This window comes from Empidonax traillii, unplaced genomic scaffold (genome assembly GCF_003031625.1).
Source record: "Empidonax traillii isolate 1590-97213 ecotype Southwest subspecies unplaced genomic scaffold, ASM303162v1 scaffold65:size4453928, whole genome shotgun sequence".
Classification (NCBI taxonomy): Eukaryota; Metazoa; Chordata; class Aves; order Passeriformes; family Tyrannidae; genus Empidonax; species Empidonax traillii.
The window spans coordinates 1,625,301-1,647,554 of NW_020955258.1; the positions used below are offsets into that span (position 1 = coordinate 1,625,301).

General features: G+C 47.7%; 1 protein-coding gene across 2 annotated transcripts in view; it reads right to left on the reverse strand.

The window, feature by feature from the left end:
* Nucleotides 1-11,617: 11,617 nt before the first annotated feature.
* The window catches only part of NRP2 (neuropilin 2), an 89,094-nt gene continuing 78,457 nt past the window's right edge, over nucleotides 11,618-22,254 (reverse strand). Inside the window, exons 16-17 of one of the 2 annotated variants that reach the window (XM_027880188.1) lie at nucleotides 15,698-15,763; nucleotides 11,618-15,028 (exon numbers count right to left, since the gene is read on the reverse strand). In XM_027880188.1, the coding sequence (XP_027735989.1) occupies nucleotides 14,775-15,028; nucleotides 15,698-15,763 (320 nt within the window). In that variant the 3' untranslated portion in view covers nucleotides 11,618-14,774. Of the gene's footprint in view, nucleotides 15,080-15,697; nucleotides 15,764-22,254 lie in introns of both variants that reach the window. The other variant, XM_027880187.1, reaches the window with a different exon arrangement.

Below are 22,254 nucleotides of genomic sequence, written 5' to 3' on the forward strand. Positions count from 1 at the left end.
TCTGCCATCTGGGACTCTCTAGAGACAAGGTGAGTGATGGCAGTGACGACACCTAAAACCATAGGGAATTGTGAATTTTAGGGATGTCTAAAGTTGATGGGGATGGCTTGGTGTGACAGTGTGGTGTAAAGCAGATGGTGGCTCTGGGAACACCCAAATTCCCTGCACCAGGAAAGGGCCCTGAATTTTGTTGCTTGTATGGCATCTCATCCATACACATGGGGTCAGCTGTGGTACTGCCTCTCCATTGCTCAGGGACTAGGGAACTTGGGGTGGAGAGGTCCCTGGAGAGGTGTGAAACTTCACCTGACACCCCTGAGCAGCCTGCCCAAAAATACAGGCTGGCTGGGGGAGCAGGCAGCAGAGAAAAGCTGCCGTATCCTGCAAGCTTCTTAATTTCATCAGCTGCACAGCGCTGCTTTGCCACGCATCCCCCCCACATGGGATCAGGTGGTATTAGAGACTTGATCCTTGGGAAGGGCTGGGGGAATGTCTTATGGTGCGAAACCAGAGGAGCTCAGCCTGTTTAGCTTATTAAAAAGAAGATCAAGAGGTGACTTAATTGTGCTGTGTGAGGTACCTTCATGGGGAGAGAAAGGCAGGTATTAAAAGACTGTTTAATCTAGAGGAGAAAGGCATCGCATGAGCCCACGCCTGGAAGCTGAAGCCAGACAAATTCAAATTGTGAATCAAACAGACCTTTTAAAAGGCAAGTGTTAATAAAGATTAAACTACCCAGGAGAGCGGCGCATTCCCTTGCCTTTGATATATTTAGACCCAGACAGGATGCATTTCTGCCCCATACACTTGAGCCAGGCAGGAGTTACCGGGCTTGGTACAGGAGTAATTGGATGCCAGACTCAGCCCTGCATCAGGGAAGGGTCAGGCGAGATGATCTAATGGTCTCTGCCGGCCGTCAGTGCTCCCATGCCTGGCGTCTGTGATTTGTGTGCCTGTGGCCAGCCAGCTGGCAGGGATGTGGCTCTACCAAGAAAAATTGGTGGGGGAACACAAGGAACGTGGTACTGTGTCAGAAGGGACAACAAGAAGACAAGTGAAGAGTGACATGTATGGGGACAGTCAAAATATTAGAAAGGAAAGGCTTTTACCCAGAAAATGTCTTTTTATTTTAAAAACAGATTAACCCCGTGAACATTAGCAGACACGTAAATTTTTTGTGCTTATCTACCCCTACTTTTTAGCACAATTCATTAAAAATAAAATCATTCCTCAAGTTCTATGTGGAACAGAAAATCAAGGTTTCCGTAGGAAAACCTAATTTTGGGAAAGACAAAGACAAGTCATATCCCAATTTCTTGTAAGTAGGGTAGAGTGAAATGATGCCTGAAAACCTCAGTGAGACCCAGGAGTGGCTCAGGAACCACTGCTCACTTGAAGTATGTTCTGAACTTATTTTCCTCTTTATTTTTATCATCTACTCCTGAGGGCTGGCTGGTGAATATGGCTGCAGAGAGGAGCTGCTTTGGGATGTCCCTCGTTGTTTTTTAATAATTGCGATTGGGCAGAGCTCATCTCCTACTCAGTGCCCCGAGTCACTGTCCTGGCCCTGTGGGACAGCATGCCCGGAGGAGGATTCTGAGATGTAGCACAGAAGTGTAGGGGGATTCACTGAGCCTCAGATGCTCCCAGGCTGAGCAATGGGCTCCTTCAGCAAAGGATGGAGCCTGCAGAGGGCTCTTGCTGAGAAGTTGTTGTTCAAGGTGCTTTTCATAATATTTAAAAAATGTGTTTGCTTCCTCTTGCAAATGTTCAAACATCTTTAAAGTGTCTGTGGTGCCAAGCTGCTTCTCGCCCTGTTTTAAGAGAAATAAGCTTTCTTTATGAAAAAGGAGCCACAAAAAGCGCAGCAAGCCCAAAGTTAACAGTGAGCAGACCGAAACTAAATTAACACCAGCAAGATTTCAGCTGCCCCTCCAAAATATTGTGTCTCACGGCAAAGGGTCTGGGAAAAGATGGGAGAACAGATTGCTTTAGCGCATCTTCATGGTGTCTCTGCGGCACAGATGAAGCTCAGGCTGGGTCTCCTTCCCCTTGCCAAGCCTGCAATGGGGACTCACAGCTCCCAAAAGTGGACAGTCGGAGGCACAGGCTCGATGGTGCCATGAAAACCCATGGGTGCAGCACCACAAAGGGATGCAACTCCGAACACTGTAGCCAGATAGTTTAGAGAAGCATCACCTGCAAAATCAGACCATGAGCCCAAAAAAGGAGCAGTGAGCAGGAGGTAAGGGACAGGGAGGGAGAGCCTTGCCTTCTCCACTGCCATAAAGGTGGAGGCGAGACAATGGGAGTGTTAGCCACTGGCCACAGTGTTACAGCTCCATGTGGATTACGTTGGCCAGCTTCAGTCATGAAAATAGGCAGCTAACAGTGAATTCGTCTTTGTAACAGAAAATAGTCAAAACAGCTTGAAAACTATTCATAACGAGAGCTCTGAGAACAGCCAATGCTACACAGACTGAGTGAATACTGTCATTAAGCGCTCTTTGGATGACAGTCCCAGCAGTTCATTATCCCCCATCACTGCATGGGGAGGGTGGTGGAGGAGAGAGAGGGGTGAGGGGTTTTTTAAATAATCCTTTTTTCCCTAAATTAATCCCCACTGTAATGCAGAGCACCAAAGAAGTGGTATAAAGGCAGCATCCTGCCTTGCCAATGCCCTCTGAGGCTGGAGCTTGAGGTTCTTGCAAGAACTGATGCCACTAAAACGCAATTCCAGCCTTGATTCTATTTAATTTGCTAATGGATTGTATTTATCTTCATGCTTTCTCTCTTTTTTATTTATTTAATTTTTTTTTTTAAGAAATGGTTTCTGGGTGTATTTTCTTCCTCTGAAAGTGCAAACAAAACTTTACTTTTAAGACTCTGGCTAACATTTCTGACTCACATTAGGCAGCAACTCCAACAGATGTCAGCTTCAGGCTCAACCCCCAGGTAACCTGTGGTTAGTGAAGAGGTGCAGGATACCGAGCCTTGTATGGGCACAAGGCTGGCAGCGCTGTTTGCATGTTTGCAGACTGAGCCAAAGTGTATCCTGCCTAGGCTAGATGGGGACATCAACTGATGGTGTTTTATAATTAGCCTCCTTGTTTGAAGAAGTGGTTTGTTTTTGTCAGGGACAAGGTTATGATGCAGAGTGGGTCTCCTGACCAGAGGTTTTTAGGATGTGAATATCCCCATATGCCCAGAGGAGACCTCTGTGCTCTTGCCTGGTTGTAAGAGCCCAGCACCCTACCACTGCCATCCAAACTCACCAGAGCATCTCTTGGACATCAGGAGGAACACAGAAAACAGGGCTTGTTAAAACTTGTGCAAATATTTCCCTAGCCTGCCAGGTCACCTGGGCAGCTGTGACGAGTCACCGTAGTTAATGCTATAGCTTCCTTCACTTCATCAGCATTATCTCCCCTTCATCTCCAGTATCTAGGGAAAGCATAATCATTTATTCCCGAGTCAGAATGCCGAATCTCTTCAATTCCAGCAACATTGGTGCGTTCACAACCTTGTCATTGTCCTGAAGCTGATAACCTCAGGTACAGATGTTAATTTTTTAAGTCATTGAGCAATGTCCTGTTTGCAGCACCAGAACTACCAGATATCCTGGTACAAGCAGCTCTTTCCATCCTCCCAAATCACTTGCCAAACCCTCCACCATTTGACCCAGCCTCACTCTCCTCCTCAGCCCTTGAAACAGATCCCGGTTTAGAGCTGCTCAGCTGCAGGTCCTGTTACAGCCCCCTCCTCATGTGCTGCAGTCTAGCATCACTGCTAGGGACTGCAGATCGCTGCTGGAATGGTTTTATTGTGACACCCAAAGCAGTACACTGCTTGTTCCCAAGTGTGGCACTGCTCTGGTTTAATGAGCTTTGGAGATGATATTGGCAGCACAGCCCTGGCTGTTTGATGGTGGTCAGTGGGGCTAATTAATCCTCTGTGTGCCCAGAGCCCCGTGCCTGCCTGTGGCCTTGGCTGGGGCAATGCCAACAGCACAGCTGGGCTGCAGCTGAGATGTGAAACTGCCTTAAAGGGGCCAGCTCTTGCCCACCTCTTCCTCTTGAATTGAGGCTAACATTGTTTCTAATCTCAAAGTCCAACTTCTTCCTTTGGAAAAAAAAAAGAATAAAAAGACAATTTTATAAAAAGACAAAGCATCCAAGTGGGACTCTGTGACTTGCTCCATGATGCCACCAGGCCCAGATTAGGATGCTCCTTGCTTGTAGCTGTGTCTGCACCTGGCCTCCACAGAGCTGGCAGTGACAAGGTTAGCACTCCTCGTCCCAGGGAGATGGGCCAATGTGTTTTGCACCACATCCCTCCTTGAATCTCCAAGGCACACAGACCCACGGGGGTTAACTGTGCTGCCACCTTTGCTTTTGGACACTTCAGCATGTTTCCCCCATGTTTCTTCCAGCCCTTTGGAGTGTGTTGCTGCTGAAGCTGGAAGGAGCTGCTTGAATGGCATTGATGTGGTCTTGTATTTGAAATTGAGAAAACCAAGAGTTACTTAGATAGCTTTCCCTTTCCAGGAGGAAAGTGTCATAGTTCTGATTTTAGCAAGGAATTTTCTTCCCTTCCCCCCCCCCCCGCCCAATCAGAGTCCCTTCACACTGTAGACGGGGACAAGGTCCCAGTGGTTCACATGAGAGGTATGTTAGGTAAAACAGTTTGGGTTAACCATGCCTCGAGCAAAGGCAAATCCATTCGTGGAGTTGTCTTTGCCCAAGGACCTGGTTGCACATGATGCAAGAAGATGGAGAAACCCGGTGCATACCTGAAGGAGATATCATCTTAGGGTAAACAGGCCATAACTCCGTATCTGTATTTGTACCTATATATTTGTGAATGTGTACGTGGTTTAGAATAATGTATGCATGTATGGAGTTCAAAAAAGATTCAATTTGATAGATGTATGGTGGCATGGGAAAGGAAAAAAAATTAGGGGTGGATAATGTCATAGTTCTGATTTTAGCAAGGAATTTTTCTTCCCTTCTCCCCCCCTGCGTGTGTGCTCTGTTAATGGGCCATCAGATAAACAAAGGAGTTGGCCTGATCCCTAAATGACCGAGACATTAATCTCCTAGCAATGAAGGGGGAGGAATTGAGGAAGGTTAGGATGTGTGGGTGGAAGGAGGTGGGGTTTGGGGGATTGGAGCTCAGCTCTGGGGGGTTGGAGCTCAGCTCTGGAGCCGGAGGGGAGGCTGCCGCAAGCGGGAGAGACTGCTGGGTTTCTTCTTTGTCTTTTCCTGTTGGAGGAGAGTTTTTTTTTTACTGCTGTTCTCTGCTCAGCTGTTGGTAGCTGCAGGCCTGGTTCACCGCGAAATCCTCACCAACTGAAAATCATGAGTTTTCTTCCATTGGGAGAACTTTCTGGTTCCCTTCCCCTTCCCCCCTCCTCCCCCACCACCTGGCGGCAACCAAGGATCTCACAGCGCCGCCTGGTGACGGGCACTGGACATTACAAGTTCTACTCCTCCAGTGACTCGACGGCGCCCCCTGCTGACTGTGGCTGGAACTACACCAAAGGGTGCTAAAAATTGAACTACTTAATTTTCCTTTTGCCGGTTTATCGGTTTTGTTCTTGAAGGGGATTATTGGTGGGTATAGGGGTATTGCTTGGTTGTTTTACTTGTTTTTTTTTTTTTTTTCCGTGTTCCTGTTAATACACACATACCTTTTAATAAAGGGCTGTTATTTTTCCCTTTTCCATAATTTGTTTTCCTTCAATCGGAGCCTCTTAATTTTGGATTTATAATTGCTTAGAAAAGGAGGTTTGGGTCTCTTTCTCCTAATCCATCCTCAGCAAAAGACCTTTGTCTCATTTAAACTAGGACAAAAGCCAGAGCTGGGACTGACCTTTTCTTCTTCCTTCTTTCCCCTAAACCAAAACAAACCCAAGTTTTCAGCTGCTGCAGCAGCCTCTGTGTCAGAAAGAGCCATGGTAAACTCCCTTCACTTCATAAAACTGATGAGGCACATCTGTCAGCCTCCTTGACACAATCGGCTTGCCGTGTGTTGACAGGGAAGTGGCACTTACACCTTCCGGGCACCAGGATTTTCTTGCAGTGGCAGCAACCGGTAGCGGTGATGGGTCAGCCTGCAGCAGGAAGTGGCTTCCCTGCCTGTCCTCATCCTCATCCCTGTCCAGGCTGTGAGGGATGGGTGGCCTCCACATGGTGCTTTTGGCAGAGGGCAGGAGGTGTTTAGGCAGAGTCACCACTACCCATGAAAGCCCTCTCAGCAGAGGACCAGTCTCCCATCACCCCCGTGTCGGTGCAGGAGAGGGATGTGGTGAGGACGGGGATGGGTGCGTGCGAGCCACACCTCCCTGCCTGAAATGGCACATGTCACGCAGAGGAAGCACCAGGCCTGGTTTTCTAGATGTTTGCAGGATGTCTTCTCATCCAGGAAAATAAATAAATGGATAAATAAGAATTGCTGGGCAAGATGTGGTGGCAGAGTGCCAATCCCAGCCCAGCCAATTCATTTGCAGTTCTCATTAATTTGGACTGACCTTTGCTCACATTTCCACCACGAGCACGTTCAAAACAAGGCAGACATTTAACTCTGTTTTGGGCAATGTTACTCTAATGTGGCTTTTTTTTGCGTAGCTCTCTCTTTTATGGTAAGCAAATGTACTGCCAACTTTTCTCTTGCTATGTACACCAGCGAAGGGAACCAGATGCTTCGTGTTTTCCTCTGAAATGTATCTGAATGTTGTTTTTTGTTTAGTATTTCGGAGGGAGGGCTGGCTTAGAGACAGCATTTCATAAATCCAGTCCTCACTGCACGCTGTTTCCCAACTTACGGTGGGTCCTGGCTGTGGCTCCTGGCTGGATTTGCGGTCTCTCCTCACACAACGTGGCAGCAGCCCCTGAGGCGCTGAGGGGACGATCCCCAGATGTCCCACTCTCAGTGGGGCACGGTTGCCACCAGAGGAGACCTCACTGGAGGGGTTCCTGGTGAGTGCAGTGAAAGGTGTGGGGCCGGGCAGGCTCATCCCACTGACTTCTTGCACAGCAGAGCATCTGCAGCCTGGCCACCTGCAATGGCCACAGCTCACAGGGAAGCTGTGGGATCAGACCAAACACATCACAGGAGAAAAACCCCCAGTTCAGGGATGTGTTTTGCTGCTTGTGGGGAGCAGCAGGTGTGGATTTGCCTGGTGAGTTCTGATCTGTCTCTGAAAATGGAGGGGTTTCACTCATCATGCCCGAGGACACAGGGGCCATATATGACTGCCTGTGCCCACCCCTCTTTGCCGTGTGGCTTAGAGCTGGTGTTCTGCATGGTGGGGGCTGCTCCTCCTTCTGTCCATGCAGGGTCTGAGCTGTTGAAGCCCACCCAATAAATTCTTGATGTGCAAAAAAATCAAGCAGTCCTGGGCAAGATTGTCAAAAATACCCGTGCCACCAGGGCACTTTTGGCCATTTTAAAAGATTCTTTCCCTCTACCTCCATTTGTAGTTCTGCTGCTATTTTTATAATCACTCTTCTGCTTTCAACTGCTTATCTTCCTTAGCTTTTCCTCTTCTTTTCACACTTCATGCCCTAAAATCTTTTCATCACTTTTTTTTTTTTTTTTTTTGAGGGGGGCTTGATTGGGCTTCATTTCTTCTCCTCTGCCAGATTTATGTGAGTTGTCAAGTCCAGCAGCCGTTTGTCTCTGCCTGATGACAGACTTGCTTTCCCCCACTTCCCTACCCCCCCTCCCCAATCAGATTCATGGTTGTTCTTTAAGGTCCTTTAATATTTTAATGCTCTGACTATAAATTCCATTTTCTCTAAGCTTCAATCCTTCTGTGGGCCTTCCCGTGGAGGGCCGGCAGCTGCCACCCCCACTCCCGCTCGCCAGCGTGATTTGTAGTGTGTCACAGGCGGCGTTTGGGGTGGCTTTGCTCCGTGCACGGGAGCGGAGGGCAGGGGATGGGAGCATAGCAGGAATTCTCTTTTCCTTAAGCTCAAACGATCCTTCAAAACTTGACAGGAATTGACTTTCTTTTTTTTTTTTTTTTTTTTTTTTTTTGGCTTTCAAGACATGATTTGTTGTGGGCTTGTTGTGCTTTTTATTAAAATGCTCTCGTGGAGCGCTTAGAAAGGTTGGCTTTGCACAGCCCCAGCTTCCTTCTTTAATAAATGCAGCCTCGGCTTACAGTTTTTCCCTCTGATGTGTCAGCTGGGGGACTCGCTTTCCATCTCAAATACACCCAGACTGCTTAAATCATCCTTATTTCTCTCACAGGGAGAGAGACTTTTGCTCTCCAAAACTTTTCACGCCCTAAGTTAATAAAACTTCTCCACTGAAAGGGATGGATGTGACACTGTGCTGAGGATTTCATGGCCGAGTGCTGGATTATTGCTGTGGTGTAAAGGGCTCCCCAGCCTTGGTAAGCACATTGAATGTCTTCTTAAAATATGAGGTTGAAATGCATTTGGCAATAGCTATCCCTGAAAGCTGCTGGAAGAACTCACCCCCTTTGCTGGTGAGGAATGCTTCCCAAGGGGCTGCACAGCCCAGGGCTGCTGCTTTGTTGCTCCACACAGCCCATTGGTGAGGTGCCCTGTGCTTCTGTGAAGGCCACTCTGCTTGGGAGCGTGCTTTGAGGGCTGCAAAGAGAGCTGGGCTGGAAGCCAGGGCACAGTTACTCTGTATAAACACGAGAGACCAGGAGGGCAAAAATAGTGCTAGAAATTTTGACAGTGTTTGTAAAGAAGTCAACTCTGTTATTAAGCATGAGATTGGCAGCTGATCTGAAGGTGACAAAGCAGCCCTGCACCACGCCAGGAGGGACCTGATAGGAAATTATCAGTAACATCTGGGACAGCTATTTCCTCCAGATTTGTAAACATTTAACCAAGGACATGTTAGCAAAGTGTTTTGCAGCAAACAGTCCTGAGCTACCAGCCTGCGCTGGCTCATCCCGCAGCCCTCCACCCACTGCAGCAGCACAAAGAAGCAGGGCTATATTTCTTTCCTTGATTTTTTTGGCACTAGGGCCAAGGCAGGGGTAGAGCTGCTGAGTGTTTAATTCAGTGCTTTCCATTTCAGATATTAGTGGCGCAACTGAATTACGATACAGGAGCCTAGAGAGGAATCATTCCCTCTCAACACATTCAGGATTAGTTATTTTCCTATTAAACTGCTTTAGACATGGTGAGTTTGTTGCCTCAGATGGGTCAGTGCATGTAAAACAGGAGTTGATGGGACAGCCTAATTCTACCTGATCAGTGTGAGTGACAATAGGGACCTATTGAATTCAATGCAAATTTTGCTATAGATGTATACAGACCAAAACCCTAACCTCTATATTGACACCACAGGGCTGTGCTGAGCAGCCAAATAAAGGCTGAAAGCACTCAGCAGGGATCCAGCCGTGGTGGCACTGGCTGCAGCCATTGCTCAGCTCACCAGGAATCAGCATTTGGGGGTTCACCAACAGCTCTCATGGTCTGGTGGGTTTGGCCCATTTGGCGTGTAAAGTGGGAAAGTCTGAACTATCTCAGCTGAGCTACAGTAAACAGAGCAATTCAGCTTCCTCGGGGAGGGGCCGTGGGGAGAGAAGGTGCCTTTACGGGTGCTCGTCGTCATGGTCTGAGCCTGACAATTATGGAGATGTAAAAGCAACGTCCTGCAACATCCACAAGCTCCCCGTGGTTCCTGCAGAGAGGACGTGGGAGCACCAGCCTCCCTGCCTGCCAAAGTCACTCTCTATGGCTAAGCTGGCACCAGTTTTCGCTGAATCCTGTTGGATGGTTGGTGATAGTGCCAGGCTCCGGGAGACAGAGGAGCTTTTCAGAGAGAGATGGAAGAGAGTGAGGCAACGGGAGGCTCCACTTGCACCTGCCTGCAATTAATTAATTACGAATCCACTCATTAGCTCAGCCCCATGGCTCCCCTCACTGCCAAGCCCCCAGCTGTCCAGAGAGCAAGTCATTATTTGAAAAGATTTCCTATTAAACCAAAAAGCAAAGAAATATTTCAAAGAAGAAGGGGCAAGGGAAACAGCAAGGGTGCACACACGATTGCAATCAGCTCTTGAGGATATGCTGGAGCAGTTGGATCCCCATCTTGCAGCAGCCTGAGAATGGTGAAATCGATTTCATTAGCCTGCTCAGCCCCTGATTAGTCTTGTGCCACATAAAACACCCCTGCGGCCCTCACAGTCCAGCCTCTGCTGGCAGTGAGTACCCGTGTATGCATGGCAAAGGCACCCAGACACCCCAGGTCCCACCCCGTCCTGCTGGCTGCAAAGCAGTCCCACCCAACTGCAATCCCATCTTTCTGAAAAAAGAAAACAAAACCCCTGAAGATTTCAATTTCTTCAAGTGTGTGCCTTCCTCCCCTTGGTGCCCAGGAGGCAGCTGCAGCCTAGCTCACAGGCTTTTAACCTCAGCCGGAGCACACATCTGCTTTGCTGCCCGTTTTTCTATTACCTGCAGAGTGCTCCTCGCGTTAGCAGAGGCTCCTCTTAAACCGCAGTGATTTACAGCCGGTGCTACGGCAGGACAGGTCTGACACTGATTGAGTCGCTTATCTGCCGTCTCCGTCCTGCTCTCTGACAGCCTCTCCCCCAGGTATCAATCTGCACATCAGTTCTTTATTCCTGGGTGAGGGGAGAGCTGTCAAGGTTGCAGCTACACTGTCATCTTCATCTAAGCTGCCAGCCACCCTTCATCACTTAAAGACCCTCTTTAACACACAGGCGCTTTGGGAGGGGGCCACCGTGTTGGAGACGGCAGCAAAATTTCATTTGCTCTCAAGGTGTTCAGGGCTTGATTGATTGACTCTCATTTGTCAGGGTACCCATACATAAATAAGAGTTTCCAAGCTGTAGGTTCAACCCCACTGCTTCTCCCTTCTGCAACTCCGTACTGGCTCCTGGCTGCCAGCTGCAGAGTGAGTTGGCAGGGTGTTAGGATCCCTGCAAGACACCAGGTTCCCTCAGGCCTAGACCACTATCAGGGGGTGGGAGAGAGCAGAGAGAGGGTAGAGAAGAAAAGTATGCAGAGCCAGGCTTAGCATTGGGGTTTGTCAGGAGTCCCCACAGTCTTGTGATGTCCAAGGATGGGACTAAAGCTGAACTGCAGAAAACCCACCATCCCAGTCACTGCCTCCCTTTGCAGGTCTGTGGAAATAGGACAGGGATTTGCCTGGGTACCAGCACCTGCACCCTGGTGAGTGGACAGACTGGGACAGGCTGACCCCCACCGTGTGCACTTTAGTTCTAAATGATGAGGTTTTTTAGCCTAAAACCGCACTCCTCTCTGAGACTGCTGGCAGCACTGGGCAGTGGCACATGGTGAGAATAAGGGACCTGTGTCCACTTTCGCGTTTGCTATCAGGTGCTGCTCTTGGGCCAGAGTAGCTTCCAGCTGTCCCCAGCTCTGAGACGCTGTGTTAAAGCCCCGCATCACCTCGATGTGAGAGGCAGCCTGGGGTAATCCAAAGGGATGGACAGCGTGCAGCAAAGGAGAGCAATGGGCATGGCCCTTTGTGCCTCCGGCGGTGCCTCGTTTCCTTGGGGTTTCTGCCTCCCACAGCCCTCTCAGTTTGGGCTCCTTGTCGCTGCTTTTTCATTAATAAAAAAGCCACTGAAACATAATCTCTACCATAATGTTTATTAAATAGTAATTTTAAAAGGTTTTTATACAAATCATATAAACACAGTTTTTTTTGTTTTGTTTTGTTTTTTACACCGAAGAATCACAGTAAAAGCTCTTTAAGTCCGTAAGTCCTGGCTCAGCCAGTGAACGATCAAATACCTTGAACTGCAAACCTTGGAGAAGTTCCATTTCTGCATATAATTTCTTAATGGTTTAATTCCCATGCTCACCTCCGGCACCTTCCCACAAAATGAAGTCACCCAGTGCTACAGCCCATTAGCAACACGTCCTCGCCATAGGAAGGGTGTGGAGGCAACAGCCCATTTAAGCAAAGGCCTTAACACCTTTTTTTTTCTTTTCCGAATTTCACAGAGGGAATTGTGATCAGCAAATCTAATCTATTTGCAGAGGCAGATGCAATGAATTGAATGCACTGATGACTTTTCCCCGCCCTCCCTGTTAAAGTTACAATCAAACACAGTTTTCCGTAGAACAGTAAAGCACCCGGCAGAGGTAAGTGAGGTATTGGCTGTGCAGCATTTTCGGCCTTCTCCCACCTGGCAAGCGCACACGTGGGCCCTGCCCCATCTGCAAGGGGCAGGTGGGACACGCAGGGTGGGCGCTTCACTGGGCCCGTGCCACGTTAGTGCCAAGATCAGCAGTACTCTCCTGCCCCAGATCAAGAGATACATTAACACGAGTCAGTCCCACAGAATAAGTCACATACACGATACATACAGAGAATTCACGTGCGTGTGCAAACACACTATTTCTGAATATATGTATATATGAGCTCTTCTCTCTGTACGCCTACTAGACACCATAACATCACCTTTTTAATTATATATTTTCACCTATTGTTTGCCTAAGTTGGCTTTTCTAGTGTATGGTCCTTTTCCATTCATCCTTCCCCTCTCCTGTGATGTGAAGGGGATAAAATCATTGAGCAGCAGCAATCCAGCTTTGAAATGGTCTGGTACATTTCCTCTCACTGCCTCTGTTTCTTTTGTACAGTAAAATAACACCCCTGTGGAATTTGTCTGCGAAGAATGCCGAAAGAAGTAAGGTGATTCAAAAGGAGAATCAGAGATACATTTACTGCTGTTTCTGTCGGGTGCACAGTGTGAATTAAAAAACCCAAGGCCTTTGTGTGTGCGCGTCTCTGCGTGTGTGTACGAACCACGGATGTTCTGATGACGCAGCTGCTGGTATCTGCTCCCCCAGTACACGGGCGTCTTTCTTCCAGCAGAGAAGTCTTTTCTTTTTTTCCTAAAAACTTATTGTCTGAGGGAGCTCTTCGTGAAACACTAGACAAATGTTCCTATTCCCACAGTACTGAGGAGCAGCTGTGGCACTGCTCATGTGTCCATGCTCATCTCCTCTCCAGATGTTGCTCCTCTCCCCAAACACCTGGCCTCCTGCACAACGTGTTTGCAGGGGCTGGGCCAACTGAGTTTCACAGCACATCACACCTTTGCCCCTCTGCAGTTAGTGAAGAAAAAAATTCCATCCCCAACCCCAACTATTTGCCAGCTGAAACGTACAAATCAAGACACGTCAAGTATTTCCAAGGAGCCCCTGAAAAAGGAAACCCAGTGTGCTGGAAAGGTTTCTCATTTACGTATGTGCAAGCTAATAAGGGTGATCCACCTGTACTGAATTGGAAATTAAGACACTGGTTTGGAACCCAGCATTTGAATTCTTTTTCTCCATTCAGTCATTTTCCTAAGGCTCCTCTCCCACAGCACAGTGGTAAGTAGAGAAGCATCAGCTGCCAGACAATGTAGCCAGACCACTTGAAAGTAGAAGGACCAGACTTGTTCTACTGGGCTCTACCCGGCAGAGAGTGGTGAAGAAGAGTGTTTTGCAGGGAAGGATGAAGGCCTCACTTGCTGTTTGATACAGCACTGATCATCAGATGGAGGAAAAATACTTCTTCTAAGGCACTTGTTCAAAGTAAAAAAAAGCACAGCTCATAAATAAAACTTGGGGGTTTTGCTACTGATCAGGAGCAGCGCAGCTTTGCTCCAAAGGGAATATGGCAGCAGCCATTTGGTCCAGCGGTGCTGGTGGCACCAGTTCACACCCCCCAGCTCCAGGAGAAAGGGAGAACTGTGAAAATGAGGGGGGACAGTGGGTACCATGGCCAGGCTGTACCACGGGGGCTGTGGGTACGGCTCCAGACTCCCTCCCTGTTCATTTTATCTCCCTGGCACTTTGGAGAGGCCTTGGCACTGTACCTCAAGTCAAACCCCAAGTGAAGCCCCCTTCCCAAAGCCGTTGCCTACGCGCCGGGCACCTGACAGGCTCTATCTTTTGTTTGCTGCAATTTTCTCATTATAATGAAAAGAAAAATGGCAGGCTCAAGAGGGGTGGGAGATTCAGAGAGAGGCCTTCCTGATGAAGGCGTCAGTTGTTGCAATCAAAGATCTGGATTTAATAAATGGCTCTTATTCACAAATCACTTTAAGGCTCTTCAGCTTCTCTCAAAGAGGTGCTTCTACACATAGGGTTTCCTTTCTATTTTATTTCTTAATGATTTCAGAAAGCAGTGTTGTTACCATTGACACTAAAGCCAGTATCCCACCTTTCCCCCAGCACCAGGAAAAGGAAAGTTGAAGGTAACAACATGCTTTCATTTTCAGGACTGCAAACTGCAGCTTCCTATTCTTAGTGTGAAGTGCACAAATCCCTACAACAATATCTGGATGGAGTCTAAAATGGACAAGGTCTCTGCATGTGTGTGTGTATATGTTATTTCTAAAGAAATCCCTCAGCCTTCTCAGCAACTCACCAGAGAAAGGAGGTGGGAAATAACGATCTACATTTAGTTTCTCACATCCAAAAGGTAAACCAGTCTCCCTCACCACATCCCAGCCACTCGCATCAGCAGAAAATGAAGATGAACCAACAAACGAGGGGCTAATTACCCCCTTTGCCCAGCACAGCCTGGTTTGCAGGAAAACCCACTCAGTCCTGGGAGAGTGCCACCTGCCAGCAGTACCTGGCGGCAGGAGCGACAACTCCCCTCACTCCTCCTGCTCCCCTCATTCCCTGTTATGGCATTCAGTTCCCATAGAAAACAGCAAAAGAATTACCCCCTGCCAGCCCACCTCATGGGGCACAATGCCAAGGGTGGTCCTCAGGCACCCATCAGGCTTCTGAGCAGCACTTCTGGTGGTTCATCTTGACCTTGTGCTTGATGCCGTCGTACAGTTCGAAGTTGTAGTTCTCCAGCGTGGTGGAGCTCCGTGAGGACAGCCCGGCATACGAGCATGTGCAGTAAAGGAGCAGCCCAGCACAGATGGCCCCGAGGAGGACGCCGAGGGAGCTCATTGCTATAATGGTCACCAGGATGGGATCCAGGGTGTATAGCCAGCTTTTTTCTTTGTCCAGCTTCGGGGTTCCTGGAGAGTTAGTAGAGAACAGTGTGTCGTTCCTATCCGATCCAAAGTAATCTGCAGTGGAACGGGCACTTATTATCCAGGGATCACTTTTTATTCCCTCTCACCTTTATACATTACTTACTTGGAGCTGTGATGGCTTAAAAAAGGTGTAAGTATATATATGGGAATATTTCAGCAGGATTCACTAAACAAGATCTAGAAATTCTGTGAAGCACTGAACTACCGAGAAATTTAAGCACTCTGTACACATCAGACAGACCATTTACAGAGCATGCCAGCAATTTACACCCCCTGAAACTCTGGCCCTTTCAGTGCCACTGGGTTCAAAACTGTGGGAACAATCTGTCACAGTTCTCAGACTTAATTTTCTTCATTTACAAGTCAAAATGCTATGCAAGCAGCAATTAATGCTTGAAAGATCCGTTTCTCTTGGCCTAACACAAATACAATATATTGACTTTGCAAGGTTGCTGGCTGTTGAAAAAGGAAAACAGGAAAAGAAAACTAATATCTTTGTCCAGAGTCTAAGCCACCTCTTCAGTGTATGTTCTTAAGTGTGTTCGAGCTCTTAACACCTACTAAAGCTGAGATTTGTGAGTAATTGTACCATCTGATACTAAAACACAAGTTGCCACAGCTAAATTGCCCATGTGGCATTTGGGTACCAACCTGGATCATTGTCTTCAAAGTCTTGCTCAGAGCTTGGAAAGTCATCCTCTGTTCTTGGGAAGTTCACTACAACAACAAAATGGGAAGCACTGTTTGTTAAAAGAGGCCTTTTTGGGAGTGTTATTGCCACTGGTCACTGGATTGTGAAGCCAGCCAGAAAAAAAGTAACAGTTAAAACTACTACAATGCTCTTTCTTGTGGAAGGAGGAAGAACTCTTTCTTTTCTTCCTTTGGCCCAAGTCAATGAAGACTCTTGCACCTCTGAGAGAATGGGATATTCCCACTACATCACATTTCATGACCACCAAATGACCAGCTTTTAAGAAGAAAAGAGAGCAAAAAGCAAAGAAACCAGACAACCTGAACAACACTAAAATATTGTCACTGGTGCCTGCATAATGGCCATAATTCACTATTAACATACTCCTGGGTATTACCCTTACAACTTTGAATAGGATCTTAGTGCCTTTCATTACTTGCCATTAATGTCAGATCCATTTAGCACACACTCTGTTTTTCATCCTTTCCCATACATTTTACTGGATACAGAGCTTCAATGATCCAGTTCCTCTTTGGGTTTCAGATAAATTCACAGTAATTTGAGGAATTCATGTATCATCATTATATGTTTTAATGCAAAAGCTGGTTGAAATTGGGAGAGAGGCAAATGAGTGTCCATATCTAGGCATTTATGTTAATATTTCTCTGATCCAAGTTCTTTTTAGTGATATTTCTTTTTATTGTTCAGCACAGACCAAGGACTAGTAACCAAATGCACATACTATAATCTGAGCAGAAGTAAGCTATTTTCCTGTGCAGTTTTCCTAGCATTATCTCTACGTACAGTTACCATGGCTCTTTTTCACTTTTCCAGAAGAAAATGTCTTTTCATTTCAATCTGCCAAGACTTTTCAAAGCTGACTGTAACTTGGGGTCCTCAGCTGAGAAGGTGTCTTGAAATGATCAGGAATGCAGAAAATCAGGGACTACTAGAAAGCGATAGAAGTCACACCCTTGAAATAGTTGTGGTTGGAAACCAAGACTACTTTGTGTCTTGTGCAAAAATGGCAAGAAGAGTTTAAAGAGGTTACTTATAAACAACCAAAACCAAAGAATGTAATTTGTGACTAAAAAAACATGTGCAAAGAAATTATTCGAAATCTTATAAGAGAATATTTCTGCATATTTGCATGGATATTTAGGACTTGAAAAGGCCTCCTGAATTTTCAAATCTGTTTTTTTGCTATCCCAGGCAGCAGCATCAGGCAATCCCTGCCAGTAACATTTCAAGGTTCACTTTCAGAGTGAGGGGCTCTGCTGAACACCGTGCTGCCCCAACACCACCAACTTGACTGCAGAGATCCTTTGTGCTGGTACTGATGATACCTTCCAAAATATCCATTCCTTGGGCAGAGCTGTAACAACATTCAAGGGATTAAGGGATTTCTTTGAATTTTCAAATGAATCTGGCAACAGGAACACACACAACCCCCCTGATGATGAGTTCTGCTTTTAGTGAGTCACGTAGTTAAACTCACTCAAGGCTGCTGGGTGCTTGTTGAAGAAACATAGGTGCACACTGTCTTCCGTAAATCCTCACTTTAGCAGCGAGTTCACATGATTTCTCAACATTTCTCGAACTGACAGGCCCAGATGGCAACATCTTAGGGCTGGGAGAACTGCCTGAGGGCCTCTTGCAAACATTTAGAACCAAACATGTGGAAAAATAACTTGCAAAGCAGTTCACACGTGGAGAGTGCATTGCTAGTCGTCCATTGGAAGACAAGCAGAGAGATTTGCCATCCGTGTCACCCACACAACCCTACAGAAACACAACCCTGTATGTTGCTCAAAGATGAGCAGAGGTTGAAATCAGGCCACAGTCTGCCCGAGGAGCCCATGTATGGGGAAAGACTGTTGGAAGTCATTTGCCTTTCCATATTGTAGCTGCTCTAAATTTTGTATGAAAACAAGCTAGCAATTTGGTCCTTTTGTTATTTCCCAGGGTAACTTTGAGGGAAAAGCCAGGAAAAAAGAAGCATTGGTTAATTAACACTTTCAAAAGAACACCAGTTTGTCCAGACTAAAAGGAAGGAGCGCTGGGAAAATTTGAAAAGAAAGAACATTTATACAAAAAGCCCAGCCCAGACTCTATTTACTCTTCTAGCAATTTGCTCAATTCCCCATGCTAATATGACTCTTAAGTCCTGCTTAAATGATATCTTCCTCCTTGCCCATTCTCCTTCCTCCTCAGGCCCTCATTCTTCTGTTCCCCACATGCCATTTCATTGCTATTCAACTATATGTTATCATGCAGGGCTCTACACCAGCTTTGGAAAAACGTAATTTGACATTTCTTTTTCCATTCTGGGGTTTCTCGAGTCATTAACTGAATCAGCTGGGGCTGTGTGGGTGTCTGTGGGAATTGAAGCTGGTGGTCTCAGTTAAGTTCCTAATGGAGATAATTTAGAATCTAGCCTGTCACAGAATTTAGACGGCTATTTGTCATCAATGAGGCTCCTCTGGAACAAGTCTCAGCAACACTGTCACAAGTGAAGCAGGCCACAGAAAGCAGCCCTCTTGGAGAGGGGTTCCCAGAAAAGCCCTGCAAATTGCTGGGCAGAATGGGAGAAACATGCATCGCTCTCTGTTGTGGAGAGCTGCTTCTTTAAAGGGCAGCTTCCAGGCACAATTTCCTTTGCATTTTAATGGAGAAGGTATTGCATATATTGGAGAAAGGGAGGCAAGAAAGTTAGGGGGAACTGTATTTAAACATGAAGGAAGAATGCTTTCTCCTGAGTGAAAGGCACTTTTTAAAGCTTGTGTGCTGAATGATGGCTGTGAGCACCTAGCCAGTCATGCCCAAAAGATGATGTTAGCAATGATGCTGGAAACAGCCTGATGCCAAGAAAGACTGTTATCTGTTGGATCTGAGAGCACTGCCAGCTAAAAATCTAATTTATGGGACCTGGAAAAACAGAAGATTAAATTCTAATCAAAGAAAAGGACTGACTTAAGTACCATGTTTGTATAAACTAACATGGAAGGAGAGCAGGAGAGAATTAGTATTTCCAGAGCTTCAGTGTACATCTGTTTTAAAATAGTAGCAGGGCTGGGAGGGATTGGGCCAGCGCAGATGAGGAAGGCACAAGGGCAGACAAGGTTATCTGGTGTCCCACCATAGACATGTATGTGATTCTTGCAGGAAAGCTCTCCAAACCTGAGCTTAGCATGTCATAGGGACTGGCATGTATTTCCCATTACTACACGTGCTTACCAGCAATGCCCACCACCTCAGGCAGAGACCTCTCCAAAGCAATAGCCCTTGGCTGGTGCAGAGAACACCAAGTCCTGATTGCTGGAACCTGGACACATTCTTCCAAGGCGAATGACAACCATCAGGAAAAAAAAGTTGCTGTTTCTTTCTAGACTGACTTTGTCTGGTTTAAATCCAGGCACTGAGTGCTGCCTCCTGCTGGGTCCCTCCACAGTGGGGGAGAGCTCTATTGCCACATCTCTTTACACACAGGCATTTGTGGGTGGTGGCCACAGCACCTCTTCAACTCTTTCTGGGTGAACAAAATGAGCACTCAGCAGGAAGTGCTGTTCTCAAACAATATATCGAACTTGCAGCAATTTCCAGCTCTTTTTGATGCCAGCCCACAGCCGCTCTGGCACAGGGTAGCCTGGCCTGGAGAGCATTCAGGATGCACTGCCACCATCCCCATGCTCCTGCTCCCCGCTTTCTGCAGGGGTCCATGGGCTCTGGGGCTGAAGGGGATGCACCAGGTGATGGTGGCTTGTGAGCATTGCTACCTACCATCTTTCACTCCACAGTAACATCTGTGGTTGTGACTGCTGGCGCAAAAGAGCATAACGTGTAGGAGGGAGGAGGAACAACAAATTGGTCTTTCTGGGGAAGTGGTTGATTCCCCACTGTGGAAAGGATCAGAGGGCAGCCAGCTACATGCTCACCCCTCTCTCCTGCTGCTACAACATCCCTCTTGGCCGGTTGCTATCCGGACCAGAAAGGGGAGTGTAGGAGTGCTTTGCTGCCAAACAGTGCCAACAGTGCCCTGAAACATTAAACACAGCCATATCCAGGAAAACAGGGGCAGAAACTGCCACTTTCCAGCCTTGGCAGGGAGAGACAGAGCTCTGTCTCCACACTCATCCTTGCCTTTCTCTATTTGCTCATTCCCAGTCCTTTTCTCTCTGCAGCAATAGCATGACTCCAACACACATCATTTTGTTTTGACACAGCCGAGCAGCCACGGTGGCCTCGCCTTGACACCGCTCTGCTTGGCAGCAGTGCAACGTTGCTCCTCTGGCTGGGAGCCCCGGGGGCTGGGGGTGACACCTCCCACCCTCAGTGAATGGGGAAACACTTCTCAAAGCAGGAGCATAGGCACCAAGCAGAAACACTCCCTCTGAATCCCTCACTGCTCTATTTCCAGCTGAAAATCCACCTCACTTCTGTCTTCCCCACTCCTCCAGAAACAGAGAACTACTTCAGTTTACAGAAGGATTAATCCCTGCCAAATTTCAAATTAAAACAGTGCTTTGGCCACAGCTGAGCATTAAAGAAAGCAAGCAAGCAGCCACTCCCTGGCCCAGCTACCCTTTGCAGTGCAGGAACCCTTGGACCTGATCCTCAGCCTTGGGGCTGTCCTGACAGTGGTCAATGGTGCACACCATGGAACTATCTTCTGGGGGGCACCGAGGAGCCTCTTGCACTCCTTGGGCTTCCCATGTGCAGATAACATGCGGAAGTGTGGCTGGGCAGGTGAAAAGCACTTGGAGACATGAAGCCAGGCTTGGTGCAGAGGGGGATGAGAGCAGGCAGCTGTTTCCAGCCCCAGTGCTGCCCTCCAACATGTGGCACCCTGCTCTGCTGCACACATGGGAGATGGCCAAGGTGGCTGCCCAAACAAGGATCCTGCAAACACTCTCTGCAGCGGACACGTCCCCTGTTGCAGCCTGATCCCTTCTCCAGTGTGCCCTGTTTTTGCACCTCTCCTATGCACTAACACCAGGCCAGGGAAACAGTGGTGGTGGCATGCTGTATGCATGACAGTGGCACTACACAGCATGGTTTTCCTCTCCCTTAGTGCTGGACTACCTGGCTAAGGGTACACTGGCTAAAAGTTCGGCTCCCTGTGCTAGAGCTCACCAGTCCCAAACCGAGTAGCTCCTTGGTGCAAGGGCAGCACTTGCCACCGTGCAAGGACTTGGAGCTGGGGGAGAAGCTGGCAGCTCTGTGGCATCCTGATATGTTTATCACCCTCCCCGTTGTTGCTGTTTGTTTTTACAGCGCAGTGGCTAACGACACGATTCCTCAAACTGGCAGTCACGCCTGCAGTCTCTGCTAAGAGCCGCCAAAGCCACTGATGGAGGAGCTGTGGCGGAAAGCCAGGCGGCTGTCCAAGCTTGCCTCAGGGCCTCGCCTGCTGTCTGTGCGCCTCACTCTGCTGCCCTGACACAGAGTAAGCGGGGGCCGGCCCCGACAAAGTCAGTAGGTTTTCACAGGATTTCTAGAGGGGCAGAAATCCAAACAGCCCATGCATAGTCCAGTTTCTACCTTGTTCCCTTGCACTCACGAGCAGAGGCATTTCATCCCTGCCAGGAAAAGCCAACCTCGCCCCCACAGCCCAGAGGGAAACAGCTCTGGTGTCCCTGTACCAAGTGTCATCCTGCAGGTGCATGCCCTGGCAGGAGGTGACCCAACTGTGCAGCCAGTCTCTCAGCTGGTGAACGAGGACTGCACTTTGCAGCGTGAGCGATCAGCCATCTCGGGCATGCTGACATTGCTACGGCACAGCACAGCCCTCCCTTTCCCGCAGCGCTCTTTGCTTTGCTAGGCCAGTGCTCCACCTCTCACATCCCCATTAGGCACTGGCTTTGCCCCACCATTTAGAGAGAATGCCCACGGATGCCCTTCTGCCAACTGCATGGCATTGCCTTCCCTACAACACAGCAACAACCATAAAGATAAAAAGACTGACACCATTACCCCATGTTTCACCAGCGAGCCATACCCAGAGCCTCCCCATGACACATGGGAGACATCAGGTTTCCACCCCTAATACCACTCCCTGAAATAGAGCCCCAACTGCTACCCCAAAAAGTTGAACCCTTTTTCTTTTTTAAGTAAACACTTGAATTCATGAAGTTACTGGCAGAAGAGTATGCATCAAAATCACACTAAGTTGTATTTATTTCCTTAAACAAAGCATTTTAATTTAGCTGCTTTCTTCCCTAGGATGTGCTGCAGCTTGAGCAGCACCCAGCTCTCCGGTCAATCTGTCTGTGGCTCACGTACAGAATAATTAGACCCTGAATGATTCCTCCCTTTTCGTCTGTTTACTTAACAGAATTTTTTTCTTCCTTGTTGGGAAGCCATCAGCCAGTTTCTCCCTCCCTGTTTTTCACATGTGCATATTTGTTTTGAATTTTGCCTGAACAGTCGCTGAAGTGTACAAAATGCAAATTACAAGTGTATGGGCTTTGCTGTACAATTAGAGCAAGGAAAAAAAAAAAAAAGCCCTCCCCCAGAA